This window comes from Amblyomma maculatum, chromosome 2 (assembly GCF_055883805.1).
Source record: "Amblyomma maculatum isolate TAMU_Amacu chromosome 2, ASM5588380v1, whole genome shotgun sequence".
Taxonomy (NCBI): Eukaryota; Metazoa; Arthropoda; class Arachnida; order Ixodida; family Ixodidae; genus Amblyomma; species Amblyomma maculatum.
Window position 1 is genome coordinate 90,395,309 of NC_139345.1, and position 24,608 is coordinate 90,419,916.

The 24,608-nt window shown below is 48.0% G+C and overlaps 1 protein-coding gene across 1 annotated transcript; it reads left to right on the forward strand.

Moving 5' to 3' along the window:
• Positions 1–121: 121 nt before the first annotated feature.
• On the forward strand, positions 122–22,183 carry LOC146199233 (protein disulfide-isomerase A4-like). Its single transcript, XM_084592079.1, has 11 exons — positions 122–149; positions 1,215–1,285; positions 8,612–8,928; positions 9,339–9,544; positions 11,114–11,252; positions 16,531–16,886; positions 18,531–18,679; positions 19,181–19,337; positions 20,873–21,112; positions 21,364–21,632; positions 21,792–22,183. Exons 1-11 carry the CDS (start codon positions 122–124, stop codon positions 22,056–22,058), a joined length of 2,199 nt encoding a protein of 732 aa, XP_084448205.1. The 3' UTR covers positions 22,059–22,183.
• The last annotated feature ends 2,425 nt before the right edge of the window (positions 22,184–24,608 follow it).

Sequence of the window (24,608 nt, forward strand, 5' to 3'; positions counted from 1 at the left end):
TGCCTAGTTATTGGGTTTAAATGTTTTTTTCTCCTCCTCCTCCCATATGATGTTACAATTTAGAGGGTCGCTGAACCGACAGGGTAGGGTAGAATCTTTAGGATGGTGGTGGTGACTTTTGATGACTCGGAAGGAGTGTGCCTATGGAGGTACGGTTGGACCGGCCCTTAGGGGCCGAGATTAAAAAGATACGGGGGTTAATCTCGCAAGAATGCGCCACGGGGGGGGGGCTAGACGCTACAGTCACCTTCTAGCCCCGACGTGCCAGCCCTAGCAGACAGAGCTGTGACCCCCAACCCGCGGTGCGAGAAATCGCCACTGCGGCGGGTTCGAGCCAGAGGGGACAAACACCGAGTTACGTACTCGAACATAGTTTATTGTGCTCGAGTACACGGCAAAGGAATAGCAATCAAGAACAACCACCGTGTAGCGAGCGAACGCCGCGTACGGGGGTGAAATAAAAACCACCTGAAAGGGAAGCGCGTCAAGTAGGTGAGAGGAAGAGTCTTCTCACCTGACACGGCTTCTCGCTCACATCCCTTTGCGGTAAGTGCTTATACGGTCAATGGGCGATTCTCGGTGACGGCGGTGGTCTCCTCGGCGGAAATCAAGAACCGCGCGCGTGCGCGCTCATTCGCCGAAGAACCCCGACCGAGTTGCTACAGTCGCGCTCCTCGACACGGAACGGGAGAGGAGGTCTCCCGGTTACGCCGGCAGGAAAGAGGGAAGCCCGCGGCAGCGTCGCCGCAGGCCCGGGAGGCGGCGGGGGGTGGCCAGCATGCCCTCTCCTTCGCCAACCTCTCTGCCAGCGCGCGTAATCACGCGTGTTAATTACGCGCGGGCGTTATCATGGATAAAGGGGATTGTGAATCCCCACATCCCCCCTCCTTAAAACCGCCGTGCGGCTAAAAGTAGTCACGTTCACCGAGGGATATACCTGGGAAATCGATAACAGTTTGTGGTGTGAGGGCTGTATCACAGTGGACGCGCTTTCGCGAGATAGCAGAGGCGTCCGGCGTGCTTCTGCCGTAATTCGTGCTCTTGTTGCCAATATCTGTGACATGGGTACTTGTCTTTCCCTGTTGAAACCGGAGTTCAAAAATTGAATTCTGCGAACGTATCTTGTTCCTTTTATCTTTTTTTGTTCAAACAGAAAACTAAGCTTGTAAAAAACGGACGTGCCCACAAGTTTCCATTTTTCGCAATCATTACAGGTGCCGGGATGAAAGAGCCAACCCTAGATGTGGACAAGTCCAAGCTGGCGCCTGAGCTGCAGGAGCCCACGGTATGTGAGAAGGATCAGGGCCTGATAACATCATTTTCTTGCGTAGGTGTGCCTTGGTGCCTTGCGAATGGGTAGCAAAATTTTTAGTAATACTCTTTAACAAGTCCTTGTCATCGCACACCCTTCCTAAAGAACGAAAAATAACTACAGTGATACCAATACACAAAACAGGAAGCAAATCAGATCCTTCCAGACCAATTTCAGTAACGAGCACAGTATGCAAGCTACTCGGGCACATTATCTTAAAGCTCATAACAGCCTATACTTAGAAGAAAACCAGATTTTAACACCTTTTTAGCACGGCTTTCGCAAAGGAGTTTCTACAGTCACATAACTAACACAACTAGCATATCTTTCACTCTTGACCAACAGAAACAAATCGACCTCATTTTTGACTGCGTATTACACTCTAAACTTATTATGAAACACAATGCAACTTGGAGGTGACTCTATTGTAGATTGTATTGTTGACTACCTGACTGACCGTACTCAATTTGTCGAAAATAAAAAGAAGTCCGAAACGGCCAATGTACCATCCGGTGTACCACAAGGAAGTGTTCTAGCCCCAGTATTATTTTTAATTTTTTTTATAAAACAACTCACCTACGAGTATTTCTCGCAATATTAAACTTTTTGCCGATGACTGTGTACTTTACCATGAAATTAACTCTGTCAATGACAATATAGCTTTAAATAACGCTTTAACAGCAGTGACCAAGTGGTGCGAAGAACGGCAGATTACTATTAATGTTAAAAAATCGGTTATTTTATCCGTAACCAGAAAGAAACATCGATAAAGTTTTCAGTGCACATTAAAAAATATTCCTCTTGCATCGGTCTCCGCATACAAATATTTAGGCACAACGCTCACCTCTGACCTCACACTGGATTCTCATGTTTTAACAATGTCACATAAACCGCCATAAAACCGTTTTTTTTTTCATAACAGACGCCTAAAACTAGCACCATCGGGAACAAAATTGCTTGCGTATAAAAACGTTTGTCAGGCCAGTTTTAGAATATGCCAGTGTTGTTTGGTAACCTATGTTTGTTAAATACACATCTGACTGCCTTCCTCTGCACAGCTGCTTCTATTTGTTTAATAAGGTTGTTAGTGAAAGGAATTCTTTCACTAACAACCTTATTAAACACATAGAAGCAGCTGTGCAGAGGAAGGCAGTCAGATGTGTATTTAACAAACATGGGTTGACAGTCACCAACAGAACTACCCAAACACGCGGGACTACTAACCCTTCAAAACAGAGCAAAACTAGCGCGCCTTAAAATAATGTACCAACTTATACACAACCAATTAAAAGTCGACACTTCAATATACATATTGTACTGTGATAGTCATCGCCATCGACATGCACCTGTGCGTTGTGCGACGAAGACGAAGTACGCTGGGCTCGCCGTTGCAAGGTCCTGTCCTCACAGCTCTCCATCTGAGCTTCAATAAACGCCCTATTACAATTGGCGGAGGTGCCGGAAACGATCCCACCCAAACTGGAACTGCGAAGCCGTACACTACCCTCTACGACCGCCATGCAAGACACTTCGACGCTGCCGGCCGTTCCACCCACGATCATGTGTGCTGGCGTCGTGCGCCAGCGTGACCCTTGCCTGTTCAGCGGCACGGCCGATCAAGATGTCGACGACTGGCTGTCATCCTATGAAAGAGTAAGCACCTACAACAAGTGGGATGACTCATACAAGCTCAGTAACGTCATATTCTATCTGACGGACGTGGCGAACCTCTGGTTTCGCAACCATGAGGCTGACCTGTCATCTTGGTCGACATTTAAAAAGAATTTCGCGGAAGTGTTCGGCCGCCCGGCAGTGCGTAAGCTTCGTGCCGAACAACGTTTACACGATCGTGTTCAGCGCGCTGATGAGACCTTTACCAGCTACATAGAAGACGTCGTTGATCTCTGCAAACGAGTCGACCCGGCCATGCCGGAAGCAAACAAAATCCGCTACATCCTCGAGGGCATTTCTGAGGACGCCTTCCAGATGCTGGTAGCGAAAGATCCCACCACCGTTAGTGAACTCGTGAAGCTTTGCCAGAGCTACGACGAGCTCCGCAAGCGGCGCGCTTCTAGGCGCCGCTCCAGTGTGTGCGACGAAGGCGTATCCGCATTAGCCCTGGGTGGTTCGCCAACTTCTGAAGGGAGCCCGCTGAATCAAAAGATCAAAGATTTTATTCGTGAAGAGGTCGCACGTCAAATCTCACTCCTTCCCCATTTTCAAGACTCGGGCCGCCTCGTTCCTGAACTGGCTCCATCTTTGGCCCCTGCTATACGCCGTGTCGTGCAAGAACACGTCGCTGATGCCTTGCCGTCCAACCCCGTGGTGCCGCCTGTGACGGCACCTCTCACGTATGCCCAAGTAACGGCTAGGCCACCACCTTCGCCCACGTCTGGCTCCTATGTGCAGGTCCCTGCCTACCGTTCACCGCCGCATGCTGAGCCTTCGTTTCAAGCCCCACCCTCAAGGTTCCGCCCACATCCTATGAAACCTTGGCGTACTACGGACAACCTTCCGATTTGCTATGCCTGCGGTCGGCCGGGCCATGTTGCGCGCCTTTGTCGCCAGCGCCTCCAACCTTCACAGCCTGACATTCGATTTTACCCGTACGATACCGACTCACGCTCGCAAATGATTCCGCCCGGTTCTCAATTTGTCCCACAAGATCGCCAAACCTATACCACTCGTCGATCACATTCTCCTCGGCGCCGATCGCTTTCTCCAATGCTGCGACGTTCTACCAGCACCGTTGAGGGAAACTAACAGTCGCAGTTCCGGGGGCAAGAACTGCGCTTGTTTCGAATTCCTCAAGTCCTCCATGCCGTCCCGCTAATGTTATCAAAGTTTCTGTAGAAGGCGCCACAGTTCTCGCTCTCGTCGATACCGGTGCAGCCGTCTCCGTCATCAGTGAAGCGCTCTGCCGTCGAATTCGCAAAGTGACCACTCCGATTTCCGACTTTTCGCTCCGCACCGCCTCATCACAGCACATTCACCCCTCCGCATCTTGCACAGCCCGTGTGCTCATTCAAGACGTCTTGTACCCCATCGAGTTTATTGTTCTGCCGAACTGCTCGCATGATATCATCCTCGGATACGATTTTCTATCGACTCATCAAGCCGTTATTGACTGTGCTCGTGCAGAAATTGCCTTCGCCCCCCTCTGTGATGCCCCCTTCTGTGATACCCCTCCCCGCACTGCAAAACTTCTCGTCGCCCATGACACCGACATTCCTCCGTTCTCTGCTGCCCTCGTACCACTGTCTTGTGAGTGGGTAACACCTTTGACTGCGATTTTTACACCTTCCGAAGCCACCTCCCGTCATCCCTGCCTCCTTTTTCCGTTCGCTGTTCTCGAAATTCAAGACGGCAAGAGTGCACTTTACGCCTCGAACCCATTTTCTTGCCCAGCAGTCCTGCTCCGTGGCGAATGCATTGGACGTCTTGAAGAGCTTGATCCCAGTCATATCACCACTCTTGCTGACTCAACCCCCTCCTTCGACGTTAGTCTGTGCTCTTGCGATGTTGCGACCGCTTCGACGCCCTCCGACGTTTTCCAACATGCTATTGATGCTGATCTTCCACTTGCGCAACGTGATCAACTTGTCGCCCTCTTGCAGAACTTCGCTTCTTCATTCGACTTTCCTCAAACTGACTTGGGCCGCACGTCTGTCGTAGAGCACACCATCGACACCGGTAAAACTGCACCTTTGCGCCAGCGTCCCTATCGCGTGTCGGCTTCGGAGCGCCAAGTAATTGCTGATCATGTGGACGACATGCTCCGTCGGGGTGTCATTCGGCCATCCCACAGTCCCTGGGCGTCTCCAGTTGTGTTGGTACCTAAGAAAGATGGCTCCTTCCGGTTTTGTGTCGACTACCGCCGGCTCAACAAGATCACGCGCAAGGACGTCTATCCTCTGCCACGCATCGATGACGCACTAGACTGCTTGCAGGGCGCCGAGTTTTTCTCCTCGTTGGATTTACGATCTGGCTACTGGCAGGTGCCAATGGCTGACGCTGACCGCTCTAAAACTGCCTTCATCACACCAGATGGATTATATGAATTCAACGTCATGCCCTTTGGGCTTTGCAACGCCCCGGCCACATTTGAACGCCTCATGGACACTGTGCTTCGTGGATTCAAGTGGCGAACCTGTCTTTGCTATCTCGATGATATCGTAGTCTTTTCTACCGATTTTCAATCCCACCTGCTCCGACTGAAGGACGTTCTCACTTGTCTCGCTACCGCCGGCCTCCAACTGAATCTGAAGAAGTGCCGCTTTGCTGCTCGCCGACTAACAATTCTAGGTCATGTCGTTTCTAAGGATGGCATTCTTCCCGATCCCACCAAACTTCGTGCAGTTGCCGAATTCCCACGCCCAAAATCACTGAAGCAGCTACGAAGTTTCATTGGCCTATGCTCCTACTTTCGCCGCTTCATCTTAAATTTCGCCTCTATTATTGCTCCTCTCATCCAGCTCCTCTCCGGTAGCTCCGACCTCTCCGCATGGACACCTGCTTGTGATGACGCCTTCAACACTTTACGCCGTCTTTTGGTTTCGCCTCCCATCCTCCGCCACTTCGACCCGAATGCGCCAACTGAGATTCACACTGACGCTAGCGGTATTGGGATAGGCGCCGTTCTCACCCAACGCAAACCTGGTATCCGAGACTATGTGGTGGCGTACGCAAGCCGCACCTTGACCAAGGCAGAGTCCAATTATTCTGTTACGGAAAGAGAATGCTTGGCCATTATTTGGGCCATCGGCAAATTCCGTCCGTATGTCTATGGCCGACCATTTTATGTGGTCACTGATCATCACGCTCTGTGCTGGCTGGCGTCCCTCAAGGACCCGTCCGGCCGCCTTGCTCGCTGGGCTCTTCGCCTCCAAGAGTATGACATTCGTGTCATATATCGCTCAGGCCTCAAGCATACTGACGCGGACGCTCTTTCGCGCTCACCGCTGCCTCCCTCTTCGTTGCCTGATGAGATCTGCGCCTACGATTTGTCTTCGCTTGCCACTATTGACATGGCCACGGAACAGCGGCGCGACCCGTGGATATCTACACTTCTGGACTTTCTTTCAAGTCACTCTCCAGGTCGTCTGTCTCGGGCGCTTGCCCGCCAAGCTCACCATTTTTCAATTCGTGACGGGCTGCTCTATCGCCGCAATTATCTTCACGACGGAAGGAAGTGGCTTTTAGTCATCCCCCGTCATCTCCGCGCCGAAATTTGTGCTGCTTTCCATACTGATCCCCAGTGCGCCCACGGCGGAGTGTTGAAAACCTACACGCGCTTGCGTCTACGCTTCTTCTGGCGTGGAATGTACCGCTTTGTCCGCCATTTTGTCCGCTCCTGCCAGTCTTGCCAACGCCGAAAAACTCCTCTCAAGTCCTCTGCTTCGTTGCAGCCGTTGCCCTGTCCTGCCCGTCCGTTTGATCGTGTCGGCATAGATCTATACGGTCCCCTTCCTACAACTTCAGCTGGCAACCGCTGGATTATCGTGGCAGTGGATCATCTAACCCGCTACACTGAGACATCATCATTGCCCTCTGCTTCCGCACGCGACGTGGCTGCCTTTATTCTGAAAAACCTGGTTCTTCGCCATGGTGCCCCTCGCGAACTGCTCAGTGACCGCGGACGCGTTTTCTTATCAGACGCTCTTGAGGCTCTCCTGAAAGAATGCCGCATCATACACCGCACCGCTACCTCGTACCACCCTCAGACGAATGGACTGACAGAACGTTTTAACCGCACTCTCGGTGACATGCTGGCTATGTACGTGAACACCGACCATTCCAATTGGGACCAAGTTCTACCGTTTGTTACTTACGCATATAACACCGCGACACAGGCCACTACTGGATTCTCTCCATTCTTTCTCCTTTACGGGCGCGAGCCACCCTGTACTATGGACACACTTTTTCCCTACCGCCCTGACGTTTCCGAATCTTCACCGCTATCCGATGCCGTCACGTACGCAGAAGAATGCCGTCAGCTCGCCCGCTCTCTCACAACAGAAAATCAGTGGCAACAAAAATACCTCCGTGATACCGGCGAATCTTCGTCATATCTCCCGAACTCTCTGGTGTGGCTCTGGGTGCCCTCCACAACCCCTGGCCTTTCAAAGAAGTTTCTTGCTCGCTACCACGGGCCATATAGGGTCCTCCAGCAAACATCTGCAGTCAACTACGTAGTTGAGCCCGTCACGCCCTCTGCGGACTTGCGTCGCCGTGGTCGTGAAACAGTTCACGTGAACCGATTGAAGCCATTCTATGACCCCGCTGTGCTTTCCGCGCCATAAGTCACCAGGATGGCTCCTTTTTTTACCCGGGGGGAAAATGTACTGTGATAGTCATCGCCATCGACATGCACCTGTGCGTTGTGCGACGAAGACGAAGTACGCTGGGCTCGCCGTTGCAAGGTCCTGTCCTCACAGCTCTCCATCTGAGCTTCAATAAACGCCCTATTACAATATCAAAATCACAAACGCAACAAATACTTAATATCACATACACACACTGAGCGAGTTTTCATTCTGTACTGACTCTTTCAAATATTCTTACTTTCCCTGGGCTATCATCTTGAACACATCCATTGTTACCCTACTGAAAAACCAAAAGTTCTACGGGGCAATAACCTCATAAAAGTTCATCTAATCGCATAAGCTCTCATACGGCGCACATCGTTATCATAAAATATCGTACATAATTTATCATAATGTATAAGAAACTATGAGACCTTTACAATTATATGCGTTGCATGTGATTTGCTATGTGAATTGCGTGAGATTGTGTGAGTTAAAGGCTTTTAGCACACATGTGGAAAATCAACTACTTACATATCAATAATTATAGTGTTATGTAATTATGAATTTTTCTTTTTGTGCTTCACTCGTGATATAACTATTTATCCGTGTAATTCTTGTCACACGCTCCTCATTCTGGCTATACGTATTTTCTGATGTAGAATTTGGTGTCATATTTTGATATGTACTTGGATTAATTATCATTGATGTATTTTGTGTCTTGTAGTTTTGAATGTCCTCCCTATTACGATCCCTGACGGGTTTGACAGTATCAAATAAATAAATAAATCAAGCGTATAGAGTCAGACTCTTTCGCAACTGTACGTACATGAATTTAAATGCTGATAATGTAGATGCTCATCTGTTCCGTGGCACATGAGAGTAGCCTTAGTTCACCCATCCATCGTTTGTGAGGCGTAAAGAAAGCGACTGAATTAGGTCACGTGTACTGCGCCCAATACAGAAAACTGAAGGCGTTCAGGGTGACACCAAGGACGAGACTAAGGACGAGACCAAAGACGAGACCAAGGCCGCAGAGGGCAGCAGTGGTGAGGGTGACCAGGGAGACGAGTCCGTGAAAGTGGAGACCGAGGATGAGGACTCCTCATCGAGCAAGGAGGGTGAAGAGGAGGACGAGGACAAGCCTAAGAAGCCAAAGTTCGAGCCGGACACGGCGCCCACGCTAACAGAGGTGGACATTGAGGCCATGGGTGTCTTAGTCCAGCTGAACGTTTTCAAGCTTAATCAGTCCAACTTCGACCAAGTGGTTAACAACACGCGCTACATGCTCATCAACTTCTACGCGCCATGGTGAGCAGATTCATCTCTGTTTTTATTGTGAGCCCTACGTAGTCGCGTCTTCCTGAGGCGAGTGTAACAATATGGAGCGTGGTGCCTCCTCTGGGCAAAAAAAAAAAAAAAAAAAAATTACTGCGTGCGCTCTGATTGACATTGAAGGAATGTCGCACCCTTTGGTTTTGAGCACAGTGGTCTCGAGTACTGAGAAGTTTATATGTGCAATGACTGTGATACCATTGTGGACGAAGTATATATGCGTTGTACGCAGAGGCTCGCAACGATCTGAGAGGCAGCGCGATAAGGCAGTGCCATTTCTCACGTGCTGACTTAGGCGTAACGTGAATGACTGACATAATAGTTCTGCAGCTCTTTTTCTTTGTTTGTTTGCTGCACGACGAGATGATATACGCATGAACGTGCAGGTGTGAGCACTGCGTGAAGCTGGAGCCGGAGTACGCTCGTGCGGCCACCACGTTGCGAAGGCGGGACCCGCAAGTGCTACTGGCCAAGGTGGACACCACGGTCGAACAGAAGCTGGCCAACCGCTTTGGCGTCAACAAGTACCCCACGCTCTTCTTCTCGCACCGGGGCAACCTGACCGAATACGAGAACACCTTTTCGGCCGAAGGTCGGTGCCCTCGCACTTCAATACTTCAATATTAACCATTTCCAGGCCCGGTCACCGAAGTCATGTCCATTTGGTGACTAGCCGTTACGCGTTACGTACAGCTACGTGCAACCTTCGTCCACAGTGTGTACAGGCATCTGTGCGCTGCGACACAGTGAATTCGGGCACCTTATAATGCGCTGTAACCATTCTGCATGACCCACGTGTCCGCGCTTCGAAAGCTATCCTACCCTACTAAAGGCACCTTAGGAAGCGTCCTTTTCTTCAATTTTATATTACACTATATACAAAATACCGCCTATTTGTCACGGTTTACGAGCTACGAAGCCTGCGCAAGTCTTAAAGCTGCTGCTAGAATCAAATTAATACAACGTGCAACACACGAACAGCACGATTATTTTCGTACCATATATACAGCACGTCCAGCGCGCTATCGCGTGCTTTGTCGAGTGGCTGTGTATTCTATTTTAACTCTCCCGATAAGTAATGGAAGGAGACTACAGATGCAGTCTATGATTGTATGAGTGGTTACCTGCGGGTCTAATTAGACTGTGAGGCGTACAATAGGCGAGCGCGCTCTAGACACGCTATATTATTTGGCTAAAATATGTTTATGTGCGATTCTCCGACTGGGACGTGATTCAGAGAGCTCGGGACATGAGATTCTTATAGCGTCTCGATACCTCGCTCTGTGGAAATGATGAAAAATTGGGGTGGCGACAATCACCATTACGTGCGCCTCGGGAGGTTTCGGATTCCACCGGCGGCAGGCGTTTTTTCTTCTACTTTCTGGTTATCTCCACGCGCAATTATGACTTTACAGAGGCAAATAAAAGATATCCCTTAAGCTTCCCTTTCTTTGTGTCATTAGCTGCTGGCTTCCTCTTTATTTATTTCAAAGCGAAGTCCGTCATTTTCCCTCAGTTTGTCCTCTGGTTTGCCATGGCCGAAGAGTGATTTCATACTTATAGAGGTGAAGCAGCCTGATGAAGCTAATAGCATCTATCTTGGTCGCTATACAGCTGCTGCCAGTATTTGATTATCTTTAATCTTTCCTTTCTTTAATTGCATTCCCTATACTTCTGTATTTTTAACGTGTTTCTTTGTTTTTAACGCGATTTTTTTTCTTCCTTGCGTGCTTCTCCTTTATTTTTTGTGCTTTAATGGCTCTGAACTGGAGCGGAACTGTTTCGGCAAGTAATAGTTAGAGAAGTCGCGCGCTGATTGGCCAAAGGTTTCGAGGGCTGTAGTTTATCGCGCACAACGTGGACAGAAAAAACATTTGGCGCTTGTATCTGATGCATGAGCATCACATGTCGAGGTTGTTTGCTGTTATGCACGAACGGCCAGCACGGCCGTTATTTGGTGCGAAACAATATACAGAAAAAGGGAGGCACAAATGCAGGCTATTGTGCAATTCCTAAAAACTGATTTCCAAAATCTATTGATAGAGAAGAGAGTATTCGGCTTTTCGGAGCTGCTGCGAACGTGCAGAATCACCAGCAGCCCTCCGTTGATCGATCTTCGTGCAACGTTTTACCTCTTCATGCTCCGCGAATAACTTCGCAGGAATAATCGATGCGATGGCGGAGAAGACGGACCCGATGTTTGAGCCACCCGCGGAAGCATCGCTCGAGCTGACTGCCGTGAACTTCACGCTCACCGTCACCAACGCCAAGATCATGCTGGTCTACTTCTACGCTCCATGGCAAGAACACTTGGCATTTCGTCACATCTCTTAGGGTTAACGTGCATGCGATGTCGTCTCTCGGAAACCATAACATACATGGTACTTGTAACGTACGCTTGCCCAGTTATGGTCTGTTGCAACTTCAGTGCCGCAGTCAACATGCAGGGCACGCTCACCGTCACCAACGCCAAGATCATGCTGGTCTACTTCTACGCTCCATGGCAAGAACACTTGGCATTTCGTCACATCTTCTTAGGGTTAACGTGCATGCGATGTCGTCTCTCGGAAACCATAACATACATGGTACTTGTAACGTACGCTTGCCCAGTTATGGTCTGTTGCAACTTCAGTGCCGCAGTCAACACGCAGGGTCCCTGCAGTTGCCTGTGCGCACTCAAACGCCCATGCAACACCGGGTCTTTCAGCGAACGCTTTCGGGATTTTTTCATATATAGGCTCTTCGAAGTAGAGGAAGCTTTCAGGAACACACTCACAGACGCGGCGTATACAACTTACTTTGAAAATTATTATATTGCAGCCTAAATCAACACAATTTGGTGGATAGTTAGTACCAACGTGGAGTTCGAAGCTGACAATGCCGTGTCAGTTTGTGGAGCTAAGAAGAAAGGAAATCCGGCGCCTTTTTCCACACAAAAAAAAAAAAAACTGAGCGCATTCGATCTCAACCGCCAGCGGTTGCGTTTCGATGGAGGCGAAACAAAGAGGCGTCCGTGTGCTGTGCGATGTCAGCGCACGTTAAATATCCCTAGGTGGTCGAAATTACTCCGCAGCCCTCCACTACGGCTCCTCTTTCTTTCTTTCTTTCCACTTTCACTTTCTACTTCCTACCTTCCCTTACTGTGGTTCAGGTGTCCACAGAAACGTGTGACAGATACAGTGCATTTCCCTTCCTATGGACCAATTATTATTATTATTATTATTATTATTATTATTATTATTATTATTATTATTATTATTATTATTATTATTATTATTATTATTATTATTATTATTATTATTATTATTATTATTATCATCATCATCGTCGTCATCATCATCATTATTATTATTATTATTGTTATTATTATTATTATTATTATTATTATTATTATTATTATTATTATTATTATTATTATTATTATTATTATTATTATTAGACGCGCAGGAAGCGAATTGCTTGCTCTGACATAACGCCTTTCTTTTGCTTCACCACTGAGTGCAAAGAAAGACAGCCATTTCCTATCTCGTCGTCGTTCTTTCTCTTTTTCTTCCATCGCTCTCAAAACTGTTCAATTACCGACCTACAGTTGGCAAGCGGCGAAGCAAAAGAAGGAAATTTTAAAAAAGTAATTTTTAAGTGCATGTTGGGTAAATGCGCAGAAATTGGGATGCAGTTCGATGGTTCTAAAGTCAAGCGACTTTTTCGGGACCTTCGGTATATGAATGATGAGCTAATTCAGAAGGAGGGCCGAAGTCCATGAGTGTAGGTGAGGGGAGCATGAAAAAGCGGTCGTTCGCGGTTGCACAATACAGTTATTCAGTTGTTGCTGTACTTCACTACCCAACGTTATGAGGAAAACAAAACCATTCATGCTTGCCGCTCTTCAAAGCTAAATGTAAAATGGCGACGGCCGTATTCTCTTCAAAAGCAGTGTTCGTCGCCAGATACACCCTGCGTCTGATATATGTCAAATTAATATAACAAAAAATATTAAGTAAAGGACATAATAAATATTCGGTATCCAGCTAAGTTGTACCATTAGGCTACAAACAAAACCCACGCAACTTTCTCAGAATAAAAATCGCCCGGGGCCAGAACCCGGGACCTGAAAAAAACTGCAGTTAATTCTTCAAATATTTTGGGTTCTTGAAACACTTCCAGTTCTAGTTTAAAAATTCTTAACAATTTTATCTTACTCTTTGATCTTATCATATCTCTAATCTCATCATATCTTGCTAATTTGAGTCTTCAGAATTTCAGTTCAACTGCACTAACTATACTTCGTGCTCGTGAGTTGCTGATGCGACATTAAACCCCAAATACTACTATCACTACTACTTCGAAAGAAACAAAAATTCGGACGGTTGTCTGCTGTGCCTTAATTATTAAACGTTAAGGCGAAAGCCTTTCTAGGCTCATGGAATGAAATCTCGTGCGCGAGAGTTGTGCGCGAGATCTGTGAATCGGATCTGTGCGCTGATGCGACTTGTCAATTACCCTGATGACATCGTCAGGAAAAAGGAAAAGAAAGATGGCTTAGCTCTGCTATGCCTGGATATACGTAGCGAGAAGCAGTGACTACCTCGGGATCAGAGGTAGTCACTACCTGACTAACGAGGACTCGCAAATCCAGAGCTAGATTCAGAAATCACGGAGGAAGAGGTTCGCTTAGCCATGGGATATAGCTCCGCACCACGTCCGCGGCAGGCCCGGACGGGGTCACAAACAAAGCATTAAGGAATTTAGACGCAAAATCAGTAGAGGCAATCACGGGGCTCATGAATAAGTACTGGAACGATGGTGAAATCCCTCAAGCCTGGAGGCATGCAATGATTACTTTTATTCCCAAACCAGGCAAGAAACTAGATATAGCCAATTTGCGCCAAGTATCGCTCACTTCCTGCGTAGGCAAACTCATGGAGCATGTGATCCTAAACAGACTGCAGGAGTACGCAGAGGACAAAGAGATCTTGCCAACAACTATGCTAGGCTTCAGAGCTAATTTATCTACACAGGATGTCATGATTCAGCTCCAAGAAGACGTCATAGACACTGGGAAATACACGGGCACCAAAGCAGTGCTAGGGCTAGACCTCACCAAGGCCTTCGATAACGTGGCACACGAAGCCATTCCCAAGAACCTCTCAGACATTAACCCAGGAGAAAAAAACCTTCCGATACATTCGCTCATTTCTCAGCCATAGGTCCGCGATAATTAAAATAGGCGAAATAGAGTCATTATACCTTTTCGGCTAGGGGGTAGAGGGACACCGCAAGGATCAGTACTGTCACCATTTCTCTTCAATCTCTCTCTCCCTCATAAAGCTTCCACCCCGACTAGAAGCCATTCCTGGGCTGAGACATACATTCTACGCAGATGACATCACATTCTGGACCACCAATGGTAATGACAGTCAGATAGAGGGTTGCAACGCGCGGTAGACACTATCAGAGCTCGCAGGTCATTCAGGCCCATCATGCTCACTCCCAAAATCAGAGCTACTGGTCATCAGACTCAAACCCAGGGGTCCCGGTTTCAGGAGCCAAGCGCCCCCAACCTCGCTTAACGTGTGCGTGGGGGGACTTCCAATCAAGAAGGGGCAGTCAATAAGGTTCTCAGGGCTGTATCTACAAGCTAACAGGAAAAACAAAGAAACCCTGCAAAAGCTGAAAACATCAGTTAATATGTCAATTAGGCTAATCAGAAGAATTGCTAACCGTAGGAGAGGAGTAAAAAAAAAAGACCTCTGTAGGATAGTGCAGGCATTTGTCCTGAACAGGATGATGTATGCGCTACCATACCTAAAACTAGATGCTGCGGAGAAAAGCAAAGCTGAGACAATAATTAGGCAAGCATACAAAGCAGCCCTGGGTCTGCCGAACTACACATCGACAGAGACTCATGGGACTGGGAATGCACTAGAGGAGCTCTTGGAGACTCACCTCAAAATGCAAAAAGAACGGCTTTAGCGTACCAAGGAAGGCAGAGCCATACTGGAGCGCCTAGGTATAGGCGTAGAACTTCCACCCGAGGACACGAAAACACAGCTATCCAAACTCCTTCGCAAGCGACTGACGATCAAACCACTACCAAAGAATATGCACCCTTCTTACCACGAAGGAAGGAGGAAGGCTAGGGCAATAGCTCTACACGAAAAATACGCAACGAGCGGAGCCGTCTATGTTGACGCGGCAGAATACGCAACAAAAGAAGCGTTCGCACTGGCGGTGGTGGACGTGCACGGGCGGCTGCAGGCATCAGGGTCGGTTGTGACAAAATCTTCGGAAACCGCGGAAGAGGCAGCTGTGGCACTAGCCATAGCTAGCATCGACGCGGATACAGTCTTCTCCGATTCTAAATTTGCTGTCCGTGTACCTTTGCGGAGGGCGGAATCTCAACTGCAGCGCAGAAAATACCGAAACTGTCCAGGCAACCATACAGAGAAATTGAGGTGATATGGGTGCCGGCTCACTCGGCGAATCCGGGATATGAGGCGGCCCACAACATGGCTCGAGGTTTCGTCAACCAAGTTGGTGGGTACTTATCCATGGGTCACTCCAAGGAGGGGCTGGCATCTTTTCACTGTATCACAAGTCATTACAGATTGTAACGGCACAAATTTCCACCACATGACAAAACTTTGGATAAGGCACAGGAGACCGCTTGGAGGAGACTCCAGACGAAATCCTTTCTTAGCCCTTACCTATTAGCAAAACTGTACCCGGATGACTAACTCCGCGTGCAGGTTCTGTGGCGAAACAGCCACGTATGATCACGTACTATGGCAATGTAAAGAAGAACCTGCACCGGAAGATCTAGTACAAATTCCTTCTCTTGACCACCGAGTGAGCCACTAAGGTCGCCTCCAGCCATGGACTGGAGGCCATCTAGAGCCCGTCTGCATCTGCATTTTGACGAAATAAATGTTTTCCAATCTAATCTGCGCCGTTCGGCAAGACCTAATCTCTCCTTGACTTCCGTGTCGAGCTCGTATAAGTTCACCGGCGTTGTGTAGTTCGTTTACGGAAAAGGAGATGCGCTGTATCTGTCACACCTGTTTCTGTGGACACCTGAGTCTGTATTCCAAGTTTAGCTGGTTGGTTTGTGGGGTTTGTGGGGACGGGCGCCTTGCTTTTCGCTTCCATCGAAAAGCGGCCGCCGAGGCCGGAATTAGATACCGCATAATTGGGCGCAGTAGCCGAGCGTCCTAACCACTGCGCCGCTACGACGGGGCTATTCCAAGTTTGCATCGTTATCGAAAGTGTCGCTATCTCCCTGACCTAGAATGATATGATTGGTGGAAACGTTGGAACTGCAATTGGTGGCAAGCAACCTTCTACATCCGGCTGCGGCATTTCCACCAATCAGATCAATAGAGGTCAGAGAGATAGCGACACTTTCGAGAACGACGCAAATTCAGAATACGGACCCTGAAGTCCCTCGCAAAGGTCAAATGACAAATCGGCCTAAGACATCGGGTCTTTGCGAGAATGCGGGTATAGGAGTTCTGCAGCACTAAAGAAGAGAGCTTCAGTAGTAGGAGGCCAATCTCTCGCCTTTAAATGCGAACGCAGGTGCGGCCACTGCCGCCGCATGTCCCCGGAGTTCGAGCGGGCGGCGCGGCGCCTCAAGGAGTACGGCATCCCGCTGGGCAAGGTGGACGCCACCAAGGAGAAGAGCCTGGCCGAGGTGAACGAGGTGCGCAGCTACCCGACACTGCTGCTGTATCGTCGGGGCCGCCGCTTCGAGTACAACGGGCCCCGCGAGGAGTCGGGCATCGTGAACCACATGCTCAACCTGTCCCAGTACCCCAGCAAGGAAGTGAGCTCGCTCAAGCAGTTCAAGAAGTCCATCCACCCCATCACCATCACCGTGCTCGCTGTCTTCAGCAAGTCCCGGGGCCCATTCTACAAGGAGTTTGAGGCCGCAGGCATGTCTCTCCCTATAACTGCTCTATTTTCGCCACTCATTGGCAGGCACCTAGAAAATGCCGAACCGAGCAGCTCACCTTGAAATGTGCCAGGATTAACTTGAGAGTTCGTGCAAAACCGTAGCTATAATTTCAAAGAGCTGCGCCAGAGGGTGTCCCTGCAGCGCCAAGAGAACTAAGCGTGAGCATTTGGCACGCCTACTACGCATGCAGCATAAACATCTGGCCCACACGTGATCGATGAGCGCATATATTTAATACCAACCCTCCTGCACGGACTCCTGATGCGGCTGGGACAGGTGGATCACCGCCGCTTGCGGCGGCGGCTAGCCTGCCACATAATTTTTATCTGTTGTAGGCCGTCATTGCACCCGCCACCGTTTCGGTGGTGGACGACGACTGTTGTTGCGGCGCGCGTCTTATCTACCTCTTCCTTTTCTTTCTTCTCTATTCTCTCCTGTCTGCACGAGGCAGCGGAGGTGGCTCAGCTACAGAGCCAGTAGCAGGCCCGTGCATTTTCGTTTCCTTCTTTCTACAGCCACAACAACAGTTTACTACGCACACGCAGCCTATTTTTCATATTGCCTTGCGTATCGCTGAGTATCAAATGTTCCTCGAGTAGTAGTAGTAGTAGAAGACTTTATTGAGGCGCAACACTTAGGGGCCTAATACATCGATGGCCTGCTGGACGAGCAGTTCTTCACCCTCAGCACCAAGCCAGTCCACCCAGTCCAGATAGTATGGGAGGAGGTGGGAAAGAATCCCGATTGCAATGCAACCGGGCATGAAAATAGGCAGTGGGAAAGGTTGGTATAACGGGAAGGGCAGTTGGGGCATGATGGACCACGACGGAATTTGTAGAGATATAGCCGTGCAGGGGTTATGAGTGTATTCAGCTGTATCTGCCGTAGGACATGGGCTCCCCGAGCGGAGAGATTAGGATGAGGGTCGGGGTAGAGCTAGCGGTCTAAGTGAGTAGCATTGTAATATTCGCTGATGGCGGCGCGAAGAGACAGTCTCGACCCGCCCTTTAAGGATTTTGGCCAGGGAATGAACGGTGCCCGGGTACGAGTTTCACGGGCGAGTTGGTTCGCCAGCTGATTGCCGTTAATCCCCGAGTGTCCAGGGATCCATCGGAGGAAGTCGGGGCAGGGCTGCAGCGCAACAAGTGCAGCCTCGAGCTTCGTGAACAGATGTGTTAGACTTAGATTAAATAGGACGGATAGCATCCTGGGCGTCAGTGTATATGATATAATGAGGCACAGGTGGGAGAAAATGTAAACGTTGGATGGAATGAATGATGGAGAGGACCTCAAACGAGATAATATCTGGAGGGCAGAGAAAGGGGCCGCTACATGATTTCCTCCTACGCGGTGGTTGAAATCGAGCACCCATTAGGAGAAGTTGAACTTTCCTTGTAGTTGCGGATACAGCACTTGCAAGATGTGCGACTTTAAGAATATCTCACATATCCTTAACACACACACACACATACATACATATATATATATATATATATATATATATATATATATATATATATATATATATATATATATATATATATATATATCCGCATTGTACGATCGAGTTTGAAAAACAACAAGAGCCAGTGTGTAATACGCGCACGCCTGCAACGTGCAGCGAACAACCTGCGTGGCCGGCACACGTTCTACCACACCTACTCCATGGAGCTGGCCAAGAACTACAAGGTCACCGAGAACTCACTCGTGCTCATACATCCCGAGATCGTGCGCTCCCAGTACGAGGAGCCCTACTTCACCTTCAGCAGGGTGTGTATACGCTGCACGCCTATCCTTATTTTGTTTTTTTTTTTTAATTCAATTTTCGCTCTTGATGAACGGGTTGACATGCAGCACATATGCGGCACTTTTAATTCGAACTTGCCTTTACCAAGCGTGTGATGAGATTGACCTATAATTCGTTTTAGAGGAACACTGCCTGGCGCAAGTTGCTAAAAGGAAATAAAAAATGGTGTATCTGCCCTTATTGACGATGGCAACTTGTGTACAGATTTTGTGGCAGGCACTTGCTCGAGCATCGCGTCTGGACTTATTGCGGCTCTTGAAACAGCTCTCATGTGGCAGCAGCCACCGGGCTGGTACTTGCATTTCTTTTCAAGTGAAATACTTAGAAACGCCGCAGTGTTCCCAAAATAATAGTGACGTCGTCTGGCTGTTATGAAACGTTCTGCTCATACACAGTAAGCTCACCGCTTCTCACCATGGTGAGCTCACCAGTTCACCAGGGCTTCGTCTCTTTACTTGTCGCAGCCTGACGCAACCCAGGTGCACATGGAACGGTTCATGGAAGACCACATGTTTCCTCTGGTCGGCTTCCGAGACGTGGCAAACCTCTGGAAGTACCACAACAAGTATCCTCTGGTGGTCGTCTTCTACGACGTCGACTTCAGCTATGACAACAAAGAAGGTACGCCGCCAGTGCAGCCGCCCGCTCGAGGCGGTTGTGAATTAGAACAAGCAGCCAGGGAAGAGATATGACTGGGACATCCAATTTGTGGATGAATGTGCATTTGCCTTGTGTAAACGAGTATGCCGTACTGGCTTCGTTCCGAACATAATAGTCATAACAAAGAAAAAAAGGCAGTAGGAGCGCGGCAGCGCGGCGGCACTGACTGCACATCAGGACGGCTGGAACTTAGACAGGTGATATACCACCTATGCTCCAGATCCATGTGTTGGTTTGTAGATCGAAGAAGTCATTTCTACAATATTTTAGTAGATCTGCTGGTTGCACCAGGCTCCACTATACGCGTCCGGCAAAGCACTGAAAATAATTAGAAAGTTAGAAAATAATTAGAAATTCCGCACTGCGAAATCGACAAAGACGCGCAGTTTATACTGCGAATTTTCATACCCCGTTTAACCGTGTTATTGGTATGATGCTCAAGCACATTTTCAAAAACTAGTCATGTACATGTTTGTAAATAATAAAGTTTTTTTTTTGTTTTTTGGTTACAAAAACAATTTGACCTAGTCGGTAGCTTGCCTGTCTGGTGCTACAGAAGCTCCGTAGTTAACCTCCCGCTAAAGTGTATAGAAAATTTTCTATACATAAAACCAGAATTATTTTGTATCGTTAAGTCGGTTAAGACGCGCAACGACCTTAATTCACACTAAAAGTCTTCTTTTCAGTTAATTTCATTCCAGACATTCCCTCGTGCATGTGGAGTTTTGTACACAACGCAGCTGGTGTGACGTAACGCTATTCCGTGAATAACTGAGTTAAACTGTTTCTTTTTTCTTTTTTTTTCCTCTGTTGACTACAACCATTATCTATTCCTATCGCCCCTCCGACGCAATCTTGCCGATGGAGTTCTGGTGTCACTCCTCAAACATAGCTCCTAATGCTTACGCATTAAAACAGCGGTAGTAGGTATAGTGTCCACGACGTCCAGTTTTTAATCACGACCCAACATCGACGCCTCATCTTCCATAGTTTCCCTGGAGCTATTGCATCAAATCGCCGAGGCGCGGCGTAACTACGGGCATATAAGGACAGAGGAGATTCCAAGTATATGCATACGAGTCCTACTACATTGCAAGGCATGCGGAAATTAAGAACCTTGAAATTTTCTGTCTGTTTTAGCATAAAATAAAAGTTTCACGATGAACTGTTGCGCTTAAGCTGTTTAAGCGTAAAAACGAGTTTTTTTTTTTTTTAAACAGTACATTAAGGTCCTAGCGAACCAACTGGTTTTTCCGACGCAAAGAAGCGGTTGAAGCTTTTCTAAAGCTTTTGCGAAATTGCGTACATAGTGTCGCAGTGGTAGGAAATCACAATACCGAAATGAAGGGTTTGTAAAATAAATTCAAAGGTCGTAGAATCCCTCCCTGTTTCGAAGATGCGCACGAAGCTACAACCCAACTTAAAAAAGAAAATAGACAATGCGGATTCGGAACAGCGCCGATCCGAACGTAAATGATGGTCGCGTGCGCCCGCAGAGACGCAGCGTATCCGGCACAAGGTCCTGAAGGTCGCGCAGCAGTACAAAGGCCGGGTGCTGTTTGCCGTGTCGCACGAGACGGACTTCGAGGACGACCTGAAGAGCCTCGGCCTCGAGGACAGCGGCGCGGAGGTCAACGCCGGTCTGTGGATGTCCGAGCGCGAGCGCTACCGCATGGCTCCCACTGACGACTTCAAGAGCGCTAACTTGCGAAACTTCGTCGAGTCCGTGCTGCAAGGTAAGTGCGTGCGTTTAGGCGTGTATGAACGGGATTGCATGCTTTTTATCTGCACAGTGACGCGTACGCCTTTTTAGTCAGCTAGCTCAACGCAAAAGCCTTTCACGACAGCGGGAACCAAATTCCGATGTGCGACGGACAAATTAATGCCTGTCCCATATCGCACTGAAGCGGCGTGAAGCTAGGATACATTGACTTATATATAAATCAATATAAGAAACATATGTATACGCGCTGGCCATATGGTGCAGGTACACTGAAGCAGTACGTGCGATCCCAGACGGCGCCGCGCGAGCAGACACGGGACGTCCTCACTGTGGTCGGCAGCACGTTCGAAGAGCTGGTGATGGCAACTGACAAGGACACGCTCATCATGTTCCGTGGTCCCGACTGCCAGATGTGCGACGAGCTTGTCGAAGAGCTTGAGCTCTGCTACAACCGCATCGACTACCAGGCACCCGACCGCTTCCAGTCGGCCATCATTGATGCCACGCAGAACGACTTCCCGGGAATCTTTAAGGTAACGCTATAGAAATAAAAGTGAACCCAGTGGAAGGGGGAAAAGCAGTCAGCGAGGTGGATGACAAACAAACAAAGCAAATTATCACTCGCGGAGTTCTCTCGCAAAAGATGCGATGACGTATACCGCAAGCCTTTAAGCGTGCATAATTCTCCGCAGGTGGACGACTTCCCGACTATCTACTTCGTGTCGGCGAAGGACAAGATGCACCCCAAGCTGTTCCAGGGGATCCGTAAGGCTTTCGGCCTGATCAAGTTTGTCAAGGAGAACTTCTCCTATGACATCCCTGACCGCTCGGACTTCAGTGTCTTCCCGGCCTTCAAGCGACCCAAGCCACCGAAGGATGACAAAGCCAAGGAAGATAAAAAGGCCAAAGACGACAAAACGGCCAAGGATGATACCAAGAAGGCCAAGGAGGAACTGTAGCCCACAGTTTTTTTTTTTGCCACCTACCCCTTCATTCTTGTTCTTACTTTCATACGACATCGGGAGCACTATTTTTTTTTTTTGCCACATACATCTCCACCCATTCCATAATCGCGCACCCCACCGTTAGCACTGCACCTCCATAAGCATGTTGTTCCACAGTCATGACCGTTGAAGATTCACTCAAACAAGTGCAATAAATGTTTCGTTACAGAAAAGGAAACCCCAGTGCGATATTTTAGTCTTTATACAAGACACCTATGAACACATCGGACTATACTCACAGTCCCGTGTCTTTCTCACTAAGGTACCTAGCCATCAGTGAATATTGGGGAGACATGGCAGTAGTTGAACTAGTGTCATTTGCCTTTCCGGGTAATTTGTAATGTAATGAACTTTACTGGCCTTGCAATTTCTTTCGGAATTACCATCGCTGCTTACGGGGCCGCGAAAACAACGCACGGCAAGCCTAGAGCAGCGTACGTAATGGATCGGCAGTCAGAACCAGTAGACCTGCTGTGTCCTGTGGCACCGGGTCACTTCACTGCGGATATCTTAGTCGCAACCATTCTCCACGCTGTAAGGCATCAGGGGCGCCACCGAAGGGACAGCTGTGCAAGACGGTCGGAGGTCGAAACTAGTTAGGAGCGTGCAGTAGTGCTCTCTGTTGCGTCGGCTTATCCTTATAATATAGCCCGTGCTGTGGGAAGGAGGGAAGGGTTGCATGGGACGGAATATGATGGAATATACGTAATCCAAACACAATGTGATATGACCTGGAAGGTATTTTCGTCTGTCATGGTAACCAATGCAGTCCCACATGTTTCACCACTGGGCGTCCGGGTTGCAGTTTCTGCATGTAGCTGACCACGCGTGTGCAGTTTTTTGTTTGCTAGGCTTAATTAGTTTTTGCATGAATGAAAACCGGAAAGTAAACTCTCCAGAGCTGTTATGTAATGCCATTACTTTCTGGGAGTTGTAATTAATAATGTATTTTAGTCGAAACGTTTTGTTTTTTGCCGAAATGAGCAAATAAGTTCAGCTGTAGTTGTAAGTTTGCCCAGAGATCTTTCCTTTAAAAAGGTACCAAAAGTAAATGGACCAAAATACCTAGCATTTTAAAGCATGTCACGCTAAAGCTTCTTATGTGTTGCTGCGGATAAAATACTTTCGCGTTTTGCTTGGTTTCTGCCAAGGTTGATTCTACTCATTAGGAAAAAGAAAAGCGCTTCAATTACATATTGCAATTTTCTATAAATTATTAATATAAGTTAATTAAAATTATAAGTTTTGCCTTGTATTACCTGTACTACTGAATGAATTAAAACTGAATTTTGACAGCAGGGAATTAGCGAACATAATATGAGGTAGCTTATACGTAGGCGAAATATTACCATAGTAACTAGTTTTATTTGATGTAGCCTAAGTACGGGGTTAGCCAATTCAGGAACATGCTCCAAAAACCTTAAACCTGTGTGCACAGTGAGGAGCTGCAACCGTGGAATTGGCATCCGCGCCCTAAAGGCAGCAAAGCATTAATTAGCCACTGCTTTAGGCAGTCCTAAGCAAAGACACTGAGCACATCTCTCCAAAAGAAACAGGGGTTCGAGCTTTTTATCTCGGGCCCCCAGAAGGGAACCCAACCGAATTCAAGCGTACATGGCAAAATTACTTTGGAAAATTTATGTTACTATAATTACTTTCCAAAACGCACTCAAATGTAATTCAATTACACTACCAATTATACTGATAGCAATTACTTTTAAATTAACTTCTAGAAATTGTACACGAACATTCATTTCCTAGTTTATTGCACCAGAGGAGTAACACAGGTTTCAAAGGGTTGCTAAAAATTTTGCCTCGCTTTGAAGAAAAGTTGCTCTTTGCCAAACTGCGTGGCCAGTTTTCTGATGAAGATCAAAGCAGCTGCAGTATTCTAAAAGAAAATTTAACACTGTGTTGTTATTCAAAATTCCTGAAATCGCTGACATCGCTTTCATGTAGAGCGGAATTCAAATGTTCAGTGCGTCGTGAAGAAGCGCGTCCTGGTGAATTTGAATTATTCGTCATATGCGCGACTTATGGGCGCTGCAGTAATTTATTTACACTGGCGTCTCTACAGCGCAACTAGGTGCTGCGCATCGCACTCACTAGTCAGTAAAAGGAAATCTAAAAGAAAACTGTTTCAGAGTAGTGCGCCACATCATTCAGCTTACGCGTCCTCAGCAATTCTATCCATGAAGGAATGTGTAGAAAGGAACACCAGGCTCCCTTGCAAAACGGAACACACACGTTCGTTGATTTCGCTGAACTTTAAGAGGCTATGTTGATGTGCCCAAACGTGCGTACAAAATGGACATACAAAACCTAAAGCCGCCCCGTTGCGGTGCTGCAGTGGTTAAGTTGCCCCACTACTGGGCCGGTGTACCCGGCTTCCGGCGGTTGCGTTTCGATGGAGGCGAAATGAATCAGGCGCCCGTGTGCTGTGCGATGTCAGTGTTGTTGTTGTTGCGACTGCAGGAAGACGGAAAAGAAAATGCGCGGGCCTGC

Bases quoted from the DNA above. Each gene is read 5' to 3' on its own strand.
- LOC146199233 (XM_084592079.1), top strand. From the start codon at position 122: ATGACTCGGAAGGAGTGTGCCTATGGAG. The intron at 8,929-9,338 runs GTGAGCAGATTC...ATGAACGTGCAG, and splicing joins ATCAACTTCTACGCGCCATG to GTGTGAGCACTGCGTGAAGC. The intron at 21,633-21,791 runs GTAACGCTATAG...AATTCTCCGCAG, and splicing joins ACTTCCCGGGAATCTTTAAG to GTGGACGACTTCCCGACTAT.